This window comes from Meriones unguiculatus, chromosome 21 (genome assembly GCF_030254825.1).
Source record: "Meriones unguiculatus strain TT.TT164.6M chromosome 21, Bangor_MerUng_6.1, whole genome shotgun sequence".
Classification (NCBI taxonomy): Eukaryota; Metazoa; Chordata; class Mammalia; order Rodentia; family Muridae; genus Meriones; species Meriones unguiculatus.
Genome location: NC_083368.1, coordinates 17431057 through 17454864, shown reverse-complemented (window position 1 = coordinate 17454864; position 23808 = coordinate 17431057). Strand labels below are relative to the sequence as shown.

General features: G+C 45.3%; 2 protein-coding genes across 4 annotated transcripts in view; one reads left to right on the top strand and one right to left on the bottom strand.

The window, feature by feature from the left end:
• Pus7 (pseudouridine synthase 7) overlaps positions 1-17302 on the bottom strand; it is a 44040-nt gene extending 26738 nt beyond the window's left edge. For both annotated transcript variants that reach the window (XM_060373965.1, XM_021661443.2), the window contains exons 1-5: positions 17141-17302; positions 10803-11229; positions 8686-8770; positions 8472-8573; positions 1712-1856 (exon numbers count right to left, since the gene is read on the bottom strand). In XM_060373965.1, the coding sequence (XP_060229948.1) occupies positions 1712-1856; positions 8472-8573; positions 8686-8770; positions 10803-11197 (727 nt within the window). In that variant the 5' untranslated portion in view covers positions 11198-11229; positions 17141-17302. The remainder of the gene's footprint in view (positions 1-1711; positions 1857-8471; positions 8574-8685; positions 8771-10802; positions 11230-17140) is intronic.
• A 2613-nt stretch (positions 17303-19915) lies between these two features.
• Positions 19916-23808, top strand: part of Rint1 (RAD50 interactor 1) — a 30553-nt gene continuing 26660 nt past the window's right edge. Inside the window, exons 1-3 of one of the 2 annotated variants that reach the window (XM_021661441.2) lie at positions 19916-20115; positions 20493-20538; positions 22131-22315. In XM_021661441.2, coding sequence (XP_021517116.1) covers positions 20074-20115; positions 20493-20538; positions 22131-22315 — 273 coding nt within the window. In that variant the 5' untranslated portion in view covers positions 19916-20073. The remainder of the gene's footprint in view (positions 20116-20492; positions 20539-22130; positions 22316-23808) is intronic. The other variant, XM_021661442.2, reaches the window with a different exon arrangement.

Here is a 23808-nt window from a genome sequence, read left to right as displayed (position 1 = left end):
CTGTCAAAAACACACATTTTGTAATCTGCATCTCCATGACCTCACTAGCAGAGGAAGACCTTGCTTTCCTCTCTGCAGAGTGGTTGCTGACCAAATGCTGATCAATTGCAGCCTCCACAAATGCATCCGTGGGAGAGTATGCCCAAGGTTGTAAGTAATAAGTCGCCTTTTGTCTTCTCCATCTGTAAGTGACATACTGTCCCGGGGAGAACTGAAAACAAAGGAACACAGTCGCTTCCCTCGGCATTGCCTCCTTTGCAACTTTGGCTGACAGAGGGATGCTACTGACAGAGGGATACTCTGACCTAGACATTATAGAATCAACAGCGGCAGGAAGAATCCTGCCTCAGCCTCCCTTAACAGGCATGTGACACCATGCCCTGCTTTTTTTTTTTTTGGTTATCAATTGAGATGTAGCCCCAGATCTCCACCTTAAGATAGAATTACACAGTAAGTTCAAAGCAGCCAGGGATACACGGAAAGACTATCTCAAAAACAAACAAAAAGGTAGCTACGAAGTAAGCACAACTTAAAGCTTCCCACTTCTGTTTGACTGTTGTCAGCCTGGTTTTTTTAAAGCCCTTTCACGCCACTGGGAGCATCATTATAAACAGCAGAGTCTTCGTATACTGTATTATCTCTTAAATTCATTTAGGATACTGGCAGAGCCCTCACGGGTTCAAGTCCCTTAGGATGTCATCCTGGCGTTTCCTGTAACACATGTATTCTGAAATAACCGACCACTAACAGGGAGAACTTGAGACATGTAGCACCAGGCACTAGTATGGGAGGAGGATGAAGAAATAACTGTCTTCCACTGTAATTTTCATGAAAATTTTATGTACTAACTTGATGGGAAGAACAAGAACTATCTATTTCTTCTTAGGACTATAGTCCCATAGAATGTTTCCTGGCTGTAGAGAACTCGCGAGAACATAAACATCAAAGTGACTGACAATATATTCACCTGAACTGGACCATAAGCAACAAAAGATGAACTCAGATGAATGGCTAATTTCTTTTCTTTTCTTTCTTACTTTTTTTTTTTCCTTCAAGACAGGGTTTCTCTGTGTACCCATGGCTGTCCTGGAACTTGCTCTGTAGACTAGGCTGGCCTCGAACTCAGAGATACGACTGCCTCTGCCACCCAAGCACTGGGATTAAAGGTGTGCGACACCACCACCCATCAAACGGTTAACTTCTTAAGAAGTTATTTTAAATAACAGGTATTTGAAAATACTCTGTTTTATGTATGTGAGTGAGGATACCCCAGTTTGGAAAGCAGAACAGGAAACATGCCCTTAGGAGGGCGGGGCCAGCATTTCTGTTCATCTGAAAGGTTCCTTCTTCCTTTAAGATCACACAGTGAGCAGTAACCCTTCCAGTTCTTTCTTGAATTGCTGCTCAGCACACTTTGTTCTTCAGGGAACAGGGGTCGCTCAGGCACCACTGCAACTTTTTAAAATCTTCACTCACATACAAGATCGAATGCCCACCAGAGAGAGAGAGACAGACAGACAGACGGACAGACAGACTGCAGAATTGTTCTCCATCTAAAATGACTATTGACCACTAAAAGAGTGATATGACAATATGTCCCTCTCTGTACAATGGCAAGGCAGCCCATGGAGGTGAAGGGGCAAAGCAAGGGGGTGAGGGTCTGCCCCTCCTGCTTGCCTGGGGGGAGAAAGCAGGCCAGTCTCACACTTACTTGCCAAAGCCTTTTTGCTAGCTGCATGGTAGGCTACGATGTATTTCCTGCCTTCTCTATCCTCTGTTTTTGTCTCCAGTCCTGGGAAAAGAGATTTAATAGCTTGATGGATGATGGTTCTTTTCTCTTTGGTGTCCTCAATGACCTAGAGAAAACGGGAGACAGCTATTACTCTAACAAGCACTAAATAGGAAAATAACAGTGAATCGGGGAAGCATGGCTCATTTCAGCAACTACGCAAAAGCCAACAAAAATGCTCCGCTATTATTTCAGAGAGTATTTGTGAGCTGCCTGATGCTGCAGATACCAAGGGCTTATTGATGGAGCTTCCAGACACTACACAGGCACTCCAAACTCTCTTCCTTTAATCCTCACAGTCTGCCGGTTAATACGGTGTTGTGCCGTATGTGGAGATGAGAACGAGGCTCAGGAAAGTCAAGGAATAAGTATGAAATTACACAATAGGGGAGATGAAAGCTGGACCTGAAACAAAGCCATTGGGCCTGTGATCACCTACAGAAGTTGCTTTTGGTACCTCTGCTAGACAAACAGCATGGGGGAGTCCCAGAGCAAGATGCTGACAGACAGGCCTTTGGGGTTATCAGAAAGTTAATCCCTCTGCCAACTCGGCCCACAATTGCTTTCTACTGAGCTTTATTCTATGCTAAATTACTTTATGGGGAAATTCTAACACAGTAAAGAAAATCAACATAAAGAAAATGTAGAGTTTAACAACTTTTTCCCAGCTTCTGACATTTCCCACATTGAGAAACAGATTTTACTTCTCCTCAATAGCACAGAAGGCTGGATATGCCATATTTTAAAGACAAAAAGACTTCCCAAAATGCATTAATGCTGTGTATAGTCGATGCACAGGTATTTTGTAATTCGTTTTCCCTTTTGAGAACGCTGAAAATGGGGCTGGCAAGATGGTGCAATGGGCAGAGGCATAGCCACACAGATTCTCTCCCAATATCACACGTGCACATATGTAGTCACTATTAAAGTTTCTAGAACTTATGAAATAAGTAACCTGGGTCACTTGACCTCCAAGGCCCCTCGCCTCCCACAGCCAGAAAAATTACAAATGCTGATTATGAGACCTACTAAGTTGACCTGACAGCCTAACATAGCCGCTGCGAGCCGAAAGCTGAAAACACCAACACGGAGACGACGGCTGATACCTTAGCTAAACCCACAGTGAGACAGAAAAGAAAATGAATCATAGTTGTGGGTGAATGACTTCCTCACAGCAGGGAGGCGAGAGCTGTAACTACTGAAAGCACTAAGTCAGAATGACAGTGAGTACATACAAACATGTGTTTAGGCTGGAAATCCAGCAAGCTCTGGCAAGGCATTGTGGCTCACATCTGCCCATAATCCCAACACCTAAGCACTCACAAGCTCAAGGCTAGCTGGGCTACAGACACGGTACATTCCAGGTCAGAGTGAGATGGATACAGAAGCAACGAAACTAGGGCTGCAGAGATGGCTCAGCAGTTAAGAGCACTTGCTGCTCTTGCCGAGGACCTGGGTTGGTTTCTAGCATTCAGAGGCAGCTTATAACTACATATAGCTAGGGTTCCAGGGAAATCTGACGCTCTCTTTTGACCCTCTTGGGTACCAGGTATGCATGTGATACATATACATACACAGAGGCAAAAAACTCGTCCACATAAAATAAATAAATATTTAACAGATGAGGTAACCTGCCCATAATTTATGTGGTTTAGAAGTGAAAACTGGGGGCGGGGGGTGTTGAGGGTTGAGGTAGTTCAGCAGATAAGAACATTGGCTGTCCCCCCAGAAGACCTGGGTCCCATCCTCAGCACCCACATAGCAGCTAACAACTGCCTGTAACTCCAGTTCGAGGTCTGACCCCCTCTGGCCTCTCTGCGCACCAGGCACACATGTGGTACACAGGCATATATCATGCAGGTAAAACATCCATAACATAAAACTAGAAAAAGAAGAAAGTTAAAACCGTCAGCAGACAATACAGCTTTCAGGATAAGTTTTGTCACATGTGGGAAATGTTTACATGTCACAAGATACAACACTGCATTATACACACAGGAAAACCTGTACTACCTCTTTGTTTATTTTTTGTGAATTTCACATCATGCACCCCAATCCCTCTCAACTCCCTCTGCCCTTGCAACCTGCCCCCACAAAGAAAATAAAAAATAAACAAAACTAAATTTAAAAAAGCCTTGTCATGGAAGTTATAGTGTGTCACAGCGTGTCCCAAAGTCTACCCTTTTGTCCCCACGTTTACTTGCAAACGTTCATTGCAATGAGTCACGGGTCTGGTTTGAGGCCTCTGGCTTCTGCTACATTATCAATACTAGTCCTCATAGAAACTCCTTTCAGATACCCTGTTGTTGCTCTGTGTCACGGAGGTCTTGCAGCTTTAGGTCTGCAGGACCAAGCCTTCACATGTTCCTGCAGTTCACAGATGGGTAGACGTTGGGGTGGACCAACTCAAAGCCTTGGATCTGGGCCTCGGTGGTAGCTGAGCTGGTTAGCTTACCAGCTCTCCTGCACCCACACCACCAAGAGGAGTCCTCCAGCACTGCCACGGCTAGCTAAGCCAATGCTGCAGCAGCGGGCAAGGGGGAGGCTCAAGTTCTCCAGCTCTTATGACCTCAGAGCCACTTCTCCTTCCTGCCACAGATGTAAAGAGTGGGTAATCTCTGCTTCCCCCATGCCACTAGCACAGCAGATGAGGGGCAGGGCCAGCTCTTCTGTGTGCCTAGGCAAGGTACAGCCTGTACTCAGTACCTTTACAGACAATTCTTTTTTTCTTTTTTAAGATATATTTATTTTACTTCATGCCTATGTTTGTGTGTTTATTTATTTCATGTACATAAGTGTTTTGCCTGCATGTGACTCAATCAAATCCCCTGGAACTGGAATTACAAAAAGTTGTGAGCTGCTGTGTGGGTGCTAAGAATCAAACCCAGGGCCTGTGGAAAATCAGCCAGTGAGTGTTCTTAACCACTGAGCCATCTCTCCAGCCTTCACTGCAGTTTCAGACAGTTGTGAGCCACCATGTAGGTGCTGGGAACTGAACTCAGGTCCTCTGCAAGAACAAGTAGTCTTAATTGCTGGCCATCTCTCCAGCCTCAACTGCTCTTCTACAGTTCTTAAATCCATACACAGGGAAACTCTTTCTCACTGCTTCCCCACTCCTCTCCACTCACTTCTGGCCATGGTGGGGTGAAAAAGTGGAAAGGGAGAAGTGGACAGGAGTAGGAGCCACGGAAGCTGAAGAAGCTAACTGGTAGTCTAAGCTTTGAAACTACCTACTACTGATGAGAGCTTAAGGTTTTGTTTTTTTTTTTAAATTTAGTTTAAAAGATACATTAAATGATTTTATTTTATGTGCATTGGTGTTTTGTTTTCATATCTGTCTATGTGAGGGTATTGGCTCAGTTACACACAGTTGTGTGCTGCCATGTGGGTGCTGGGAATTGAACCCATGTCCTCTGGCAGGTTAGTCAGTGCTCTTAACCACTGTACCATCTCTCCAAGCCCCAAAAGATTCTTTTATTATTATTTTTTTATTTTTTATTTTTTTGACAAATGTGATGGTTCATGTCTTTATTCCAACACTTCAGAGGCAGAGACAGTCAGATCTCTGTGAGTTCAAGGTTAACATGGTCTCCAGAGTGAGTTCTAGGCCACAGAGTCATAACCTATCTCAAAACAAACAACAAAACATTTTCCCAAACAGGGTCTTACATAATCCTGGCTGATTCTCCTGCCTCCACCTCCTCCCGAGTGCTGAAATCCAGGCCCATGCCAGTGCGTCCTACTAGTTTAAGAGGCTGTTATGAGAAATGGAACACACTTATAGATTATGTGGTCACAAGACCACAAACAAACAACCCAAGAGCTCTTTTTTTCTTTTTTTAACTTACTCTTGTGCTGAAAAGGTGGATGCAGGAATGTGTGGGCCACACAGGCAGATGCCTGTGTAATATAGCTGAACAGAGAGAAGTCGGCAAAGCCTGGTGCCTTTTCAACAGCAAAAATATTATTTTTGTTGGTGACATAAAAAAGTATAGAATGCAATTTATGAGACTTTTGAAAAGAATAGCACGACAAAACTACATAGGCTGTGGAAGACAGACGGAAAGCACATACAGGAAAGGGTTTGTTTCTGGAACTTCTGGTCGGTGGCAATAAAACTGCGAAGAGGTACAATCTGAGGGGCTGACAGGGTTTGCCAAGCAATCAGTCCCTAGCTGGGCTTCTAGAACCCATACAAAAGAGCTGGGAGTGGTGACCCACACTTCCCTTCCCAGCACTGGAGAGGCAACGAGAGACAGTTCCCTGGGGCCCACCTGCCAGCTAGCTGGGGCTAACTGAGTTCTAGGCCAAGTCAGAGACTGTCCCAAAAATCAAGGTATGTGGTTCCTGAGCAATGACACCCAGGGCTGTCCTCTGGCCTCCACATGCACTTATACTCACACACCCCCAGACCCATGTGGAAGAAAAAGATCTGGTAGTCAGTCAGGTATGGTAATGAAAGCCTACAACCTCAGCCCTTGGAAGATAGAGATGAGGATCTGGAGTTCCAGGTTATCCTTGGCTACATAGAGTTTGAGAACCTGTTTCAAATAATAAAATAATTCACCAAAAACCAAACTAGAAAAATAAATGCATTCTTAGCATTAGGAATAAAACTCAGTTGAGTATTTTCGAACCCCTAGGCTCAATCTCCAGAACCACAAAACCTCAAAACAAAGGCAGGACATGATGAGTCATGAATGCCCACAATCCCAGCACTTGGGAGGCTTTAGATTGAGAGCCCCAGGCTATCTGAGGCTGTATGGTGAGAGCCTCTCTCAAATAAAAACAAAACAAACAACAACAACAACAAAACAAAACAAGATGAAACAAAAAAACCCACAAAAAACAAAAACATGGCAAACCAAATCAAACTGCATAGAGTTGCAGAGAGAACCTACAACCTATTCCTAGGACTTTTCTACTTGTTATTGTCAAGGATTTTGTCTGAGGCTAAATTCAGTAATTTAAGAACCAGGCAATGGTGGTGTGGCATGAATGCAGAGGTGTGTTGGAGGAAGATCCTGAACTGTGAGAAGCTGGAGTAGTGTGGGGGTTTGAATGAGAAAGGCCCCACAGGCTCATAGGCAGTGGCAGTATTAGGAGGTGTGGCCTGTTGGAGGAAGTCATGGGGGTGGACTTTGAGGTGTCAGATGTTCAATCCAGGCTTAGCATCACTCTCTCTTCCTGCTGCCTTTGGATCCAGATAGAACTCTCAGGCCCTTCTCCAGCACCATGTCTGCCTGTATTCAGCCATGTTTCCCACCATGAAGAAAATGGACTAAACCTCTCAACTGTAAGCCAGCCTCGAGTAAATGTTTCCCTTTATAAGAGTTGCTGTAGTCAGTGTCTTTTCATGCAACAGAAACCCTAAGATACTAAGTGATAAAAGGAGACATTTTAGTCAATCTATAATTTAGTAGTTTATTACAATTGTGGTTCAGGGGCTGGGGGTGTGGCTCAGTGGTAAAATGCTAGCCTAGCACACAGTCCAGAGTTTGATCCCTAGTACTCTAGAAACTTGGTACAGCTGCTCACATCTATAATTACAGAGTTTAGGAGGTAGAGAGAGACCAGAGGACCTGAAGTTCAAAACCATCCTTGACTATCCAATGAGTTTCAGTTCCAAGCCAGCCTGGGCCACGTGAGGTCTTGTCTCAAAACAAAAACAGCTAAGCGGGGCTGCAGCTCAGTAGCAGAGCATATGATCAGCATGTAGAAAGCCCTGGTTTTGATCCCCAGCACCATGCTTAGGTAATGTCACAATTTCACTAGATGAACTAATCTAGGAAAATAAAATGTCTGCAGGAAAAAGCCTGAATAATGGCATTTTGTTATTCCACCTATTGTGTAAGCTTTCTCAGGCAGCAGTAGATCCAAGTTGGGGGAAGGGCGTCCTCCTCTGCTTCCCTGTGAACTCCATCAGAGACTAAGAAGCTGTAAGACCAGAGCCTCCTGCCAGGGTCAGGCACCTGACCCCCATGGGGGAAGGGTCCTTTACAGCCATGTAACTACCATTTTGAAGTTCCAATCGGCAGATCTTTGTTCTACTGTGGTCATGGAATTTCTTTTTGTAGAAAAACATATCTTTGTAGGCTGGAGAGAAGGCACAGACATTAAGAGCACTGGCTGCTCTTCCAGAGGTCCTGAGTTCAATCCCCAGAAACCACATGGTGGCTCCCAAACATCTATATTGAGATTTGGTGCCCTCTTCTGACATGCAAGCAGAACATTGTATACATAATAAATAAATAAATAAATATTTAAAGAAAAAGAAAAACATAACTTTGCTGGCTAGGCATGGCGGAGACTGAATTTAAGGTCAGTCCAGGCTATATAGAGATACCCTGACCCAAACAATAAAAACTGCATGTGCTGATAAACAATGAATCTCAGTGTTTGCAAGATGAAGAGGAGGAATAAAAGTTCAAGTCCAGCCTAGATTGTGAGATCCTGCTTCGGGGAAATAAAAAACAAACCAACGTTTTCTTTTGGTATATTTATCTTGAAACTGATTATTGGTCCTGATTTTTAAAAAAGTACTTGATGGTAGACTGCTCCTTGAGATCAACAGGACAAATCACCCTTTTGTTAAACACAGATGATTCTTCAGTGGTCAGGTGTTAACATCCCTCCAAAAGGAAGCACCAGGCTCTGCGCCCTCGCCTCCTGCGCTGCTTACCTCGATAGCAACACTGGTTTCTTTATTTTTGAAAAGCTGGAGCTCCTCCAACTGCTGTTTGTCCTCGGCTGTCAAAACTGTGAGCACATCTTCTGGAGGGTCCTTTAACCACAGAAAGCAAGAGAGTCACACACGGGCAGCAAAACCACATTTCTAGGATCATTAGGAAGAGCTACTGTCTACAGAGGATGGCTTTTTCTAGAGACGGTTCTACCTCTTCGTCCACAGGAACAGATAAGTCATCCAAATGGCTGATCCGTCCGTCTTTTCCAATTTCATGAACAACAAAGTCAGAGTATCTAATGAAAAGAGAAGCAAAGTTTTTCAGATGTTAAATGTTTTACTTTCTATGTAAGTTTAGGACAAAGTTTATTATTATTCAAAACAAGAGATTTAAAGGAAATCTTTATTGTAAAGTAATACCGAGCAACTTTTTATTATTTTAATGAACACCGAAACACATGCAATTTTAGAAGTGTCTAAAATATTATTACAGAGAATATCAACAAATGCAAAATGAGAGTCCTTCAATATTGAAAAGCAAGCACGGTGAAGGCTTGGGCTCCTCAGCACTTGAAAAAGCCAGGTGTAGAAGCACATGCCTGTAATCTGCTGGGAAGGCAGAGACAAGAGCTCCCTGGAACCTGCAGGCCTGCCAGTCCAGATGAATTGGAAAGCTCTGGGTTTTGAGACTATCCCAAAAGCAATACAGAAAGACTGAAGAGATAGCACAATGGTTAAGAGCACTAGCTTCCCTTACAGAAAATATGGGTTTGGTCTCCAATAACCTCACGGCAGCCCACAACTGCCTGTACCCCTAGTTCCTTTTCTAGCCTCCTTGGGCAATGCACACACAGGTACACATAGCACATGAAGGCACTCACATCATTCACATAAAATCGTCTTTAAGAAATAACCAATGTGGAGCTGGAGAGATGGCTCAGAGGATAAGGGCACTGGCTGCTCTTCCACAGGTCCTGAGTTCAATTCCCAGCAACCACATGGTGGCTCACAACCATCTAAAATGAGATCTGGTGCCATCTTCTGGCGCGCAGGTGTACATGCAGGCAGAACTTTGTATACATGATAAATAAATTAAAAAACAAACAAACAAACCATGTGCAGAGTAACTGAGGAGGACACCTGAGGTTGACCTCTGGCCTTCACATACACACGCACATATACAAACCTACTATACAGTCTATATTAAAGCCATAAATACAGTCAACTAGTTAATTAAAACTAAATAAATTAATTAAATATAGCTAGGTAAACCAGAATTCATTAGGTCTGCCATGAGCTACCATGAAAGCTTGCTTCTATCTTCACACCTGACATCTTCTTAGCAATTCTCACTGTGACACTGTTATGTATTATCTATCTTTTGGATGTGGCTACTGAAGCTCAGGAGCCTTAAATTCATATTAAGTAGCTGAACGGAATAATATCCAATTTCTGGCTCCAAATAACTTCTTCCTACTGAAAACATGGTCTATTCAAATGAAAAAGTTCAAGATTATAAGATGAATTCAAAAAGAAAAAAAAAAAAAACAAAACACCTTGAAAATGTCTAAAAGAATTTAGCAAAACAGATACAAACCCCCCTAACCCCCAACTCTACCCACACATACTAACAATCTGTGTTACAGGAAAATTATATTCATTCAAACAGTTCTGGAAACAATCTCTCCTTAAGAAGAACTAAGAATTCATTATGAGCCAGATTGTGAACTAAAAACCAAAGTGCTTTATGTAGCAAGACCCTGTCAAGAAAAAGCAAAAGAAACAGAGGAGAAAAAAAAAGAAGCATTCTCATGGATACAGGTACGGCAGGAGTGTGTGCCTAGGGCACACGCAGCCCGAGGGTTAAGGCCCAGTCCCAGAGTAAACAGCTTCAAATCCAACACCATTTACTTACTTGGGCAGCTCCCCAACACTCTGTCAGAAATGGCAACAACCCTTAGGATTAGAAAACTAAATGGAAAACTGGGTGTGAAGGCACACCCCCAAGGGGCTGAGGATGGAGAGTTCAAGACAATTTCTGGGTCAACCTGGGCTACTTAGTGAGAAACTGCCTCAAGAAACAGACAAAAAAAGATTTTGTTATTGTTGTTATTGTTCGTTTGTTTTTAAAGACTAGAAAATGAAAGAGACGAAGGAGGGAGCAAATTGGAAGGGCTGGGCTATAGCTCAGTATTGTGGCTTGGCTAGCATGCCTAAATCCTGGAGTTTGAATAGAAATACAGAAAGCCAAGTGCAAGACTGTACTTCTGATTTCTTTCTGAAAGAAAGTACTAGCACAACTAAAACAAACACGCTTACTAGACACACCTTTCCTTTAGGATGCCCGAGAAGCCCTCATGAGAGCTCACAAACTTGGTGATGCCGACATCGAGTTCCGTGAGCCCATGCTTCATCATGTCTGCAAAGCTCTCTGGTTCCTCCTCTTCCCCTGCCTCAGAAAGGCCATCTTCCTCCTCCTCCTCTTCCTCCTCCTCCTGCACCTGGGCGCTGGAACTCTTTTCATCTTTCAGGGCACTTTCAGCTTCTGGAGGCCCAGGCTCATTTGCACTGCGGTGTAGACCATCGTTCGCTCCTTCATCCTGACTGTTGGCGAGACAGCACTCGGAGACCTTCTGTTTCTTCGCCTCCTCGCGTGGCGCTACACCGTCACTATCTTCCACAGCAAGGCAACCACGTTTCAGGGACACGCTTGTCATTTCCATCTTTAAGGCTCCAACAAAACATTTAAGAGAACCTTTCAAAGGAGAAAAGTATAGAAGTTAACAATCCCCCATATGGAAGCTGGTTTTGGCAAACAGAAGCACAGTGACCTTTATTCAAAGAGCCCTTTAAAAAAAATCACTTATTACAATAATTCTCAGGGGTGCAGAGAGATGGCGTAATGGTTACGAACACTTGCTGATCTTCCGGAGAAGCCAAGTTTGGTTCCTAGCACCCATATCAACTGGCCCCCACCACCTGTAAGTCCAGTTCCACAAGATGACACTCTTCCAGCCTTCTAAGGCAGTCACATACATGTGACCTACACCGACAAATACAAATAAATAAAAAGTCAAAGTAACTTTTTAATGAGTAATTCTGGCATTTACATACACTCCAGTATATAAAAACTAAAAGCTAGCACAACAGTTTGCATCAAAAGTCTTAAGAAAGCCAGGCATGGTGGCACACGCCGATAATCCTAGCATTTGGAAGGAAGATGTAGGCGGATTTTTGTGAGTTTCAGATCAATCAGGTTTATAACAAAGGATCCTGCTTCAAAAAGACAAACAAAACCCCCTAAAAATCTCCTACCTCTCTCTGTAGTTTTAAGCCAGAAATGTTTTTGTTGTTGTTGTTTTTAGGGATTTATCTTAAGAACATAGAGAGGGGGAGGCAAGGTAGTTCAGCAGTTGTTAAGAGCACTGGTTGCCCTTGCAGAGGACCTGGGTTTGGTCTCCAATATCCCACTCACATGGTTGCTCACGACCACTCCTGCCTTGTTTCATGGGATCTGATGCCTTCTTCTGACCTCTGCAGAAACCAGACATGCACATGGTATACACACACATGCATGTCAAACTCGTACACATCAACTTTATAAACGAAACAGCAGCAACAACAAACCCCAGCAGACAACAAACCCAACAAACTGAACGGCTGAAGGGATGGGTGGGTGTCTTAGAAGTCAAGAGGCCTTGTTGCTCTTTCCGAGGATCCACAGGCTCCATGTTCAGTTCCTAGCACCCTCATGCAGTTAACTCCCACTCTAGGGGATGTAATGCTCTGTCCTGCAGGTTCCTGTACACAGAGTACACACACAGACAAGCAGGCACACGTGCATACAATAAAATTAAAAAATAAGTAAGCTGAATAATATGTAGATAGAACTGACTAGGAACCGCAAAAGATAGCTACTTCTGGGGGAGGACCCGGGTGGTCAGCTGATAGCAGTTGTGTTTCCACCACTGTTTTTATTATAATCTTGTTCCAGGTGCACGCAGTATCTTTCCAAAACCGATAAAATACAGTAGCATATAAATAAAAGCATACCTGAACCATACCAAGAGTTATGACCTATAAGGTCAGCCGGGTATGGTGGTAAACACCTGCAATCTCAGCGCGTGGAAGGCAGAAACAGAAGGACTGTAGAGGAATTTTAATCCAGCAACATGGCTGATCTGGCAAGGGATCACATGCAAAGACCTTCTAAGTCTATGTGATCTGACTGGAATGCAAGACATGCTCTGGATTACAGTATGATCTGGCTGGAACATAGACACACCCTTAGTACACAACTTTAATCCCAAAAAATGAGGGTAAGGTTAGTTTATGGAGGGAAGCAGCCATGTTTGAAAGTGATGTGACAAATCAGAGAAAGACTGGACAGAATGAGTCAGATAGGATATGTCCAACTCTTACAAAAACAGGAGAGGAAAGAGAGGCTACTTAAGGGCAGGATAAGGAGAGAAAGGGGTTTTGTTTGTTTGTCTGTTTGTTTTAACCAGGACAGTTTTACAAAGACAGGTTGCAGAGAGAACAAGCTAGACATAGGTGAAGACAGAATGAGTCACAGAATGAGAAGAAACCACAAGAATTAGTTTTAGGCCAGGCAGAGCAATTCAGTCAGAAGCTAATAGAAGCCAGTTTGAATCAGTCAGCTTAGAGAGGAGTTTGGGCCAGAACAGCTTAGTTGAACCAGCCAGCCAGAGTTCAGAAAGAGCTACAAAGGCTTGAGAACAGCTGTTATCTCACCCCCTCACTGGAAGAAATAAAAACAGTATTTACAAAGGAGTAAGCTTAGTTGAACCAGCCAGCCAGAGTTCAGAAAGAGCTACAAAGGCTTGAGAACAGCTGTTATCTCACCCCCTCACTGGAAGAAATAAAAACAGTATTTACAAAGGAGTAGGAGTTCAAGGCCAGCTTGGATACAAGAGATCCTGACTAAAAAAAGCAAGGGAAGGTGACTTAGTCAGTAAAATGCTTGTCTAGTACACATGAGGATCTGGATGGATTTGATCCCTAGCATTCAGGGTTTTTTGTTTTTATTTTCTAAAAAAAAAAAAAAAAGCTTGAGGCTGGCAAGGTGGAGACGTGGAGACGGGATTCTCTGGGGCTCACTGCTAGCCTATATAGCCAAATTGCTGAACTCCACATTCAGTGAGAGACCTCTTCTCAAAAGGTAAGGAACAAAGCCAGAGAGCCGGCTTAGTGGTAAGGGAGTGCAAAGGCCAGACCTGATGAATCAGACTTCAGGACCCATGTGACTCGCATAGTGGTCCTCTGACTTCCACATGCAACGAACACACATATATACACACACACACACACACACTCTCTCTCTCTCTCTCTCTCTCTCTCTCTCTCTCTAATATAAACAAATCTGGCTTCCCTTTACATTTCCCTCAAAACACAGAAATACAAGATAATAGTAAAAACAACAACAACAACAACCAACAACCTCTCCCATAAATTGTAAATATACAAGGTTGGCCTTTAACTCTAACTCTCCAACATCAGCCTCCTGAGTGCTGGGATTGCAGATGTGCTCCACCATGCATTTTACATGTAAAAAAACAGCCCCAAAAACCAGATTATTATCTAACTGGACCATGTACATTGCAAAATCTAAGATGCCACATGACTTTCCCAGTAAAGAGGAGCTCAGGAGAGAGCCAAACGCAAGGCAATTGAAACAAAGATGTTCTGAACTGTGAGCACCTATCGACCGGATCTTTCTTGAAACTGAAAGAAGGATGGAAGCATTTCTATTTTTATTACATAGAGACAGAAAAGTGACCTTACTAATGAGCTTAGCAAACATATCCGCACAAACCATAAACGAGCTCCAAAAATATTCTAATCGTCTAACATGGGGTTAGTGAAAAACCAGAAACAGCCATGATTAGATAATAAAAATAAGGGAGATTCTAAGGATTGGCAGGTATTACTTCTTGGCGAGACATGACCACTTGAGGAGGACAATCACTGAGGAGTAATTATAACGGGCTCCTAATAATCAGATCCTAGGAGATCCCGATATCTGTTCAGAGGCCACAAGCACAGCCATGCAGAAGCCATGCATGCAGCCTGGCTCAGGGACTTAAGAGTCAGAATGTCCACCTCTCTCAGCTGCAGAGAGAACCCCACATCTCTACAACTTGAGGTCAGTCAGAGGTACTGCAATTTAGTAAGTGTGTCATTTACCTTCTCCTAAGTTGTTGGGTAACTAAAATATGATACTGTGGATCAAGTCTCCAATATCTCCTCCTATTCAATTTTGTTCACTGGCATTTAGTATGTCCTTGGGGAGAAGGGACATGACACATACACACAACTAAGACCTTTTTTTTTTAGACAAGACCTTCCCACATAGCCCTGGTTGTCTGCCTGCCTCTGCTTCCAAAGTGCTGGGATTTAGGGCTAGTGCCACCACGCCCATTCACTTGTTGATTCCTGGGCAACTTCCAGTGCTTTTTGTTTATTTTTGTTTGTGTTGCCCGTTGGCCGTCCTGGACTCACTCTGTAGACCAGGCTAGCCTTGCTGCCTGCCTCTGCCTCCCTGAGTGCTGGCATGTACCACCACTCCCTGGTTATTGCTAATGCCTGAGCATGGTTTCTTTAAATACCTTTGCTCTTTGAGACAGGGTCTCAGGAAGTGCGGTGAGGGCAGGCAAGGCTGCTAACAGTGAACTACTCTGCCCTGTTTTTAATCTGAGGCAGGGTCTTCTGAGTTGTTCAGAATGCCCTTGAGCTTACACCGTAGCCCAGGCAGGTCTGGACTTGCGATCCTCCTGCCTAGGCCGGCAGTAGCGGCATGACTTTCTTTATCAGCAGAGCATACTCCACATCCTGATCTGAAAAAATTAAGAAGTCTATCAGAATCATTTACTCTAACAATTTATTGAGCATATCCTGGGTAGGCACTGGAGAAAAATGGGAGACTTCTTGCAATCAAACATTACAACCTTCTTGAGGATAGATTAAAAAATAAAATAAATGAATGCGTAGGGGATGTGCTTAGAACATTTACCTAGCATGCCCTATGTTCAGTCTTCAATACTACAAACAAACAAACAAACAAACAAACAAGCCCATATGGGGACATTCAAGCCATTTAGAAGGAAGGCAGAGAAAGGGGTGAGCAGAAGCCGGGCAGTGTGACACACGGCTTTAATCTCAGTGCTTAGAGAGGCAGAGGCAGGTGGATCTCTGAGTTCGAGGCCAGCCTGGTCTACAAAGTGAGTCCAGGACAGCCAAGGCTACACAGAGAAACCCTGTCTCAAACAAACAAAGGGTGAGCAGAGAGGGCTGGTCTAGGGTGAGGGTGTGTTAAAGCCTTGAAGAAAATTGACCTGAGAGCACCACAGGGCCAGAAGGGAACCTGTAAGGATCCCAGCCAGGAATTAGGCTTACAGACCAGCTGCTCTGTTATTTCTTTCCAGGGTGCAAAAATCTCAAGCTTCACTGGTGCCTTGTATTGCCCAGCCCTCTAACAGCTGAGTGCAGTGGCCCAGACTTATGAAGTTCAGGGCCAGCCTGGTCTACATAGAGAATTCCAGGACTGACAGGCTACGTAACAGGGAGATTCTGCCTCAACCCTTCCCTAACAACAACAACCAAAAAAAAAAAAAGAGAGAGAGAGAGAGAGAGAGACATGTTCACAGGGGAACTCAGTGGCTGCCCCTATAGGCCAGCACTCAGAGGGCTGAGGCAAGAGGTGCCTCCAGTTCAGGCCAGCCTGGTCTACATAGTGAGTCCTGTTTCAAAACAAAAGAGGTACGTGCTCAGCTTGTTAAATTAACAAATTCTGACCGTTGGCTATTGGCTAATGATTGGACATAACTTCCCTCTTTCTCACTGCAGTGACAGCTCCTTCAATAATAAAAACATCGCCCTGACACTATTTTACAGATGGCCCCAGATGTATGCTCCTAAGGGTGGGAACAAACCAAAACAACACCTATATTTTAGAGATTTTTTTTTTTTTTTTTAAAGAATTGGCCTTTGAACCCCAACCCTACTTTCTTGACAGGCACTAGTTAACAGCAATGACCACATACTTTTTAAAGCCCTCTCAGTGATGGGCGGATGGTAAGGACCGAAGGGGAAGTAGCCTGCACGGCCACCCAGCAGAGGCTGGAGAAAGGACCCCAGATGTCAGCCTGGTCGCTTCTCCGGGGTTGAGAAGAGCCCGAGGCCTGCCCGGCACGTAAAACATCTGCGGCCAGTACCCAGCAGCAGGCCTGGAGCCGTGCAGGCTGCTCGGGCGAGCAGAGGAGTGAGCAGGACTGGGGAAGGTTGGTTTGCTTTTCTGGGAGAGAGATGAGCTTGGAGAACGCCCGAGACACCGCACGGTAAGGAAGGAGGGAAACGAAGGTTCTGGCCCACAGCGCCACGGCCAGAAAGGGGATCGGGACGCGGCGCCGCCTAACGACCCGCAGGGATTAAGGGCGGAGAGCCGGAATCGGGGAGCATGGATCGCGAATAAGGGATGTGGGATCGTGGATCGGGGGGGTCCGTGAAGCGGAGACCGGAGAGCGGGGAGCGTGGAGCCGGGGGCGGCAAAACCGGGAGCACCGCGGGCGGCGAGCTCGGCCGGCCACCGTCCCCGGCCGCGCGCCTCTCCGGAGGCCTGGGGCCGCGCCGCGCCGCCGCGCACTTACCGGGAGTCTGGGGGCGCGGGCCGAGCGGCGGAGCGGCGGCTCGGCTCGGGACGCGGGACAGCGGCGCCCACCCGCACCCGCCGACAGTGCACCGCGCCGAGCCCCTCTCCGGGACGGTCTCCCACCCTCCGCCGGGCTCGCACACGTGCAGCGCTGCGCCGCGCCGGCCACGCCCCGGGGCGGAGCCCGCTCCGCCCGCCCACGGGTCCCGGAGGACGCTCCGCCCACCGGGCCCTGGGAAGCGTCTTGCAAATGCAAAGAACTCTGAACGCCTTTAGGACTCCAAAAACGAAGACGGAGACTGCCTTATTGGTTGTTAATTGTGCTTGAACGAGAGCTTCCTTCACACTTACGGCCTTTTATTATAGTTAATAGTGCATGCTTATTGAATGGGTTTCCTATCAACCATTTCACGCTTGCGTCGTGTTTTGATCGTGTCCACACATTATCGCCCTTTCTTGTTGCATGCCATCACTCAGTGAACAAGGACATCCGAATCCCTTTATTGCTCTGCGACAACTTGGTACTCGCAAGTGTAACAAGAATCAAGAATGCCGTTCTCCCCCAACCCCTCTTTGAGACAGGGATTTTTACTCTGTAACCCAGGCTGGCCTGGAACTCGGGGCGATGTGCCCGCTTTGGTCAGTTTTTGCTACTTCTTACCTTTGACAGCTACCCAATAGGGTTGCCTTCAAGAAAACCCCATCATAGGTGGTTTATGCTTTGGGGTAAAGAAGAAAAAAAAAGGTATTGTTCTTCTCATACTCTTCCTGGGGCAAACTCACCAAATCAAAGACCTCCATAGTATTTCAGAGCTAATATTTTGTCAGATTTCAACTCAGATTAAAATAAAATAAAATAAAGTAAAATAAAATAAAATAAATCAAGATTTGTGAATAGTCACAAGCCTGTAATCCCAGCACTCAGGTGATGGGGGCAGAAGGACCAGAAATTTAAGGTCGTTTGGGGCTGTGTAAGGAATCCCAGGTAAACAATGGTTAGGGTAAGACCCTGTTTTTAAACAAACAAACACAAACACCATGTGTTATTTCAAATTTTTGTGTTTCTCTTGGACTTTGTGAGAGGGCATCCGAATTCGTGACCCCGTGTTCTAGTTGTTGATGGCGTGTGGTCAGCTGCTGCAGGATCCTGCCGCCTTAGCTTCCCTTCCACCGTTGTGTGTTTAAGATATGTGAGTGTATACATCGGCGTGCTCACATGCATATGCGTGTGGCCGGAGGACGGTTCTGTAGGTGTTGGCTCTCTCCTGCTTTCACATGGTTTTGGGGGGCTGAAAGTCACGTTGTCAGGTTTGCTTGGCCAGCTCCCTTCCCCTCTGATCCGTCTTGGTGTACTTTTTTGATAAAGTTTTTCACTGACCCTGGAGCTCATCTATTCAACTAGACTGGTTGGCCAGCAAGCCTGAGGATCCCTGCCCCTGCCTCTCTGACGCTTGGATTACGCTTTTTCCTACTGCTGTCATGAGGCATCACCTCCAAGTCCATGGCGGTCATCATGGGGAACACGGCAGCAGGCAGGCAGGCAGGCAAGACACTGGGGCAGTACCTGAGAGCCTGTATCTTTGTCCATAAGAGCAAGGCAGAGAAAGTCGGGAATGGCGTGGGCTTTGGGGACTTCAAAGCCAGCTGCCAGGGGCTCATCAGCTCCAATAAGGCCACACCTCATGATGGCAAGCCTTGTAATGTTTCAACCCTCTTGCAAACTGATCTGGGTCGCCCAGTTTGAAAATATGGAGGTCATCTCTATGCAATCTGACCAGCATTAAATTACGATCTAGATACCAGCAATCACTGGCAAACTCCCATCACGCCAAACCAAATAGCCTACCCTGACGCTTCCAGCCATAGCGATCATTCTCGTCAGGATAGTGTCTAAATATTTACATAAACACAAAGATTCACAAAAATGGCACAGAAGGAGAACTACCTTCAAGTTCTATGATTATTATTGATTTTTTTTTTACATGTGTTTGATAGGGTGACGGGGAGGCATGTGGAGGTCAGAGGGCAACTTGCAGGAATCAGTTCACTCCTTCCACGGTGTTGGAAGGTATGGAACTCAGGTGTCTTGGTAGCAAGTGCCTTCAAGGGCTGAGCCTTCTTGAGACAGGTGTTCTCTAAGTTGCCCTAGCTGATACCGAACTCATTTAATAGACGAAGCTGTACAGCAAAAGTGATAAGCCTTCTGCTTCCAAGTTATGAGGCTTGCCATCATGACGGAGCTAAAGGTTTTTTTGTTTTGTTTTGAGACCAAATTACTTGTAGTCAACAGCGGCCTTGAACTCAATGTGTAGCTGGAGCTGACTTTGAACTTTGAACCCCTGATCCTCTTGCCTTCACCTTCCAAATGATGACATTACATGTGTGAGTCACTATACCAGGGCCGAATTATTTTCTTTTCTTTCGTTCCTTTTTTTTTTTTTTTTTTGAGCAGCAAATTCTCAAATGCTCTTTTTTGTTTTTCCAGACAGGGTTTCTTTGTAGGGCAGGCTGGCCTCAAACTCACATCTGTCTGCTTCTGCCTCCCCGAGTGCTGGTATTAAAGGAGTGCGCCACCACGCCCGGATCCGAATTCTATTTTTAATAACTCTAAAGAAGTGGAGGGAGCTCTGTCCCAGCGGAGGATGCTACCCCCGACCGCCTGGGAAGCAGTAGGGTCGCTAGGTTCCCCGGACGGCCGACCTGACAGCCAGCCAGGAGGGGGCGCCAGGGAGCAGGACAGTGGCAACGCAGACAGGCCCCTCTAGGCAAAGAGAACGGAACCAGAGAGACGGCGATAGGAAGTCGAGGTGGCGCTCCGCCTGGCGTCCCCGCAGGCTCGTCTGCTTGGGTTGTCCCGCCTGTGGCCGCACTAGCCGGACTCTGCGGGCCAGGCCGGCAGCGCATGGCCTCGGGGCCCCGAGCGGAGGCAGGATGCTCCCAGCTGGCGAGATCGGCGGGGTGCCGGCAGCCCCGGTGAGGCGTCCTTGGAACGCGGGGAAGGGACGCTGGTGTCCCTGTGAGGTGGCACGGACCTCCCTGGGGAGGTTGTCCCCTCCAGGCTGACTTGGAAGTGTGTGGAGTTGGTTCCCACGGCCCGAGGCAGTCAAGGGCTTCCCCGGGGAAGGAGTCACAGTGGAGTGTCTGATGTGCGAGGAAGATGACAGCTTTGAGAGTTGGCGGGAAGGTGGCCTCAGTGACCGGGGGGAGGTGGTCCAGGCTTCTGGGGAGGTGGCAGCAGCGTCCGGAACGCCCCTGGGAGAGGCGCCTAGCGCCTCTGCACCCGACAGTAGGAGCTCTGTACGCATTCTATTTCAGTCCTGACTTGTTTGTCACACCTGTTTTTCCGCCAGAGCTGCCCCGAGAGCGGTGACGAAATGAAGAACACAGAGGAGAAAAGTAAGCAGGCTCCAAACCCTCAGTTCTTTTTGTTTAGCTGTACTTCGCAGCTCCCTTTCGGGGTCTGCAAAAGAGCTTTCTTAGCCTGCCATCTTTTAAATGAAGTATCTTTTTTTTTTTTTCTGTACAGTGCTTAAACAATAATAAATATTAGTTATCTTTGCACGTGGACTTTTGTCTTTCTAAGACTGTAAAATATAGAAAGAGCACTTTGACACTCCCAGCTAGCGCAGTGACTGGTCTGACTTCCCTGGGACCGGTCACCTTAATGAAACATCAGCTTGCTATCAGTTATTTGGAGGGTGTGACGCTGGTCACTGTTACTGGGTTCAAGAGGTTTGATAATCGCTTAATTGTACTTTTGCCCTCCGTGAGTTTGCAATGAAATTTGGTGGAGGTAGAACACAACTTAGGTCCTGCGTCTTGGTCTGGGTGGGAAACCCAGGGAAAGACCTGGTACCTCCATTTCCTATCTGGGACAGAAAAATATGTCAGAAATGTAGGTATTTGTCATTTTATTTTGATGAGCCAGGCATGGCAGGTTATTAGAAATCCAGTACTCTTCAGGGACTGCTTTTGTTATTTTGTTGTTTTTACATTTATTTTATTTTATGTTCATTGGTGGTTTCTCTGCATGAATGCGTGTGTGAGGGTCTCAGAATCTCAGGAACTGTAGTTATAGACAGTTGTGAGCTGCCATATGGGTGCTGGGAATTGAACCTGGGTCCCCTAGAAGAGCAGCAATGCTCTTAACCACTGAGCTGTCCATCCCTAGTCCCCGAATTACTTGTTTTAATGTTTAGTAAATGTTTCTCTCCATTATTATTCTTCTCTCTCAATAAATAAAAATATTTTTAAAAGTCTTATCTGTATGGGTTTTTATGTTTGGGTTTCCATCTCAGTTTTTTTCAATTATTGTTCCAATAATAGATATTTCAATACTGTTTTTCATGTATATTAAAGCCAGAGCAGTCTCTTGATTTTTTTTTTAAGTTTATTTGTTTTATGTATATGAGTATTCCTCTGCATGTACACCTGCAGGCCAGAAGAGGGCATCAGATCTCAGTATAAATGATTGTGAGCCACCATGTGGTTGCTGGGAATTGAACTCAGGACCTCTGGTCGAACAGATAGTGCACTTAGCCACTGAGCCATCTCTTCAGCCCCAGCCTCTTGATTCTAAATCATAGTTCCTTACCAACTTTGAAAAGTTATGTCAAGGGTCATACCCATGACTCTTGAAAACTGAGATTTGGGGAATTTTTTCCTTTGCTCTAAACTTTGCCAGCCCATGGGCATTTTGTGATAATTGACTGACTGCTTTGCTGTTACAATTCAGGTATTATCTATGTACCCTCAGATGCATGTGTTTGGAGCGAGAGATACAGTGTGGCTATATTTAAATGCTGTGCTGAAATTGAACCCATGGCCTGGTACATAATAGGCAAGTGCCCTACCACTGAGCTCTCCTTCCAGCCCTCGGTTAAACCTTGAAGCCTAGTGCACTAGCGCACGTGTCTTTGCTATAGCCGTGTATGCTTTTGTACTTCTGCCATGCAGCGGTGCTGAGTAGCTGCCTTCCCTCTCTGTAGGTGATACGAACAGTGTAGCTCTTGTCGGAAGCGAGCAGCTCAGCCAAGGCAGAGACGATGAGGCACTACTCTTGTATGTGTCCGCCTTCATAGAAAAGGAAGTGGGAAGTGACCTTAAGTGCTTAAAGAAACTCGGTAAACTCATAGAACAGATGACAGAAAACAAAGCGAAGTTAGAGGAACAGGTAAGTATTAAACGCAGTGCCATTCTGTCATTGTCTTCATTGTATATGGGACATAAACAGCATTATGTGCATATTATACCCTGAAGATGCAGATCATGAGAGAAGCAGTTAACTGAGTGGCAGGCTTTAAAGACTCCTGTTACCTATCTTACAAGTTAAAGTACAAGAGTTCCTGCTGAAAACAAAGTGATAGCTAACATATCATTTTGATACAATGACTTCTAATATAGCTAACTTTCATATAACAACTTCTAAAACAGTTTTATGAATAATTTCAGAATGTGCAAAAATAGTTAAGCACTACTATTGCAAGTTTTTATAAATGCACATATAGAAAAAAAAGCATGAGTCTAGTGTACAGAGGTTGCTGGGGGTGGTGGCACACGCTTTTAACGTCAGCACGTGGAGGTGGGAGGTGTCAGCTATGCAATGATTTCAGACCATCCCGGATTCCATGAAGCCCTGCCACAGAAAATTAACAAAACAAAAAACCGAAAGAGAACTGTAACAACGTTTGTTTCTGAATGTTGGCTGAAAGGTTATTGTCTTCATACTCTTCTGTACTTTGGGGGTTTTGTTTTACTCTGAGCATAGTACTTTTACTTTTTAAAAACCCAATGAAATAATTTAAGCTCAAGATAAGTAGGTCTTTATAGTTGCAGTACTCTGTCAAAAAGAAAATATTTTACCATATAAGTAACAGATTAGTCAGGGTGAGCAAACTAGGGTGGCTATGTGGGTATGGATGTGTGGGTGTGTGGGTGTGTGGCCGTGGTTTGTCTTATGCTCTTCCATCCCTGAGTTAGGCCTCCATACCTCTCTGCCTCTCAGCACACCTGCTGCTCGTCCCCAGGTGCAGCCTGATCTGTCAGATTTTCCATCCTGCAATATGCTGTTGGAGGGCGTCACACTGCCAAGTGAGTCCACACCGGCCCAGTATGTGGCCTGCCACCATCTTCAGCCCCACCTTGCAGGCTTTTATTGCTACCATCCTCAGTCATCCTTCTGAATTTTCCCCATTACCTTTTCTCTAACAACAACAACAAAAACCCAAAAAACAGAAGACAGAGGCATCTAGCATGAATGTATTAATTTAATGGTCTCTCCCATATTTCCTAACTTTTTTGTAATCCCTTTTACCTTTTAGAAGTAAACTACTTTTTTGTTTATTTTAAACAGGGTCCTAGGTGAGCCTTTAATTAATTTTGAGCAGAGAATGGCCTTGAACTTCTGATCTTCCTCCTTCCGCCTCTGGAATGTTAGGATTTTCAACATGCACCACCACATTGTGTGCCCAGGGATCAAACTCAGGGCTTCATGCATGCTAGGCAACCACACTGCCAAGCAGGAACTCAAGGCAGGAACCTGGAGACAGGAAGTGATGCAGAGACCATGGAACCTTCACATGGGTTCCAGAGGTCAGACTTGGGTGATCAGTCTAATTTTGCAAATATTTTATCTGCTGACTCAATACCTGCTACCCCTGGCCTTTA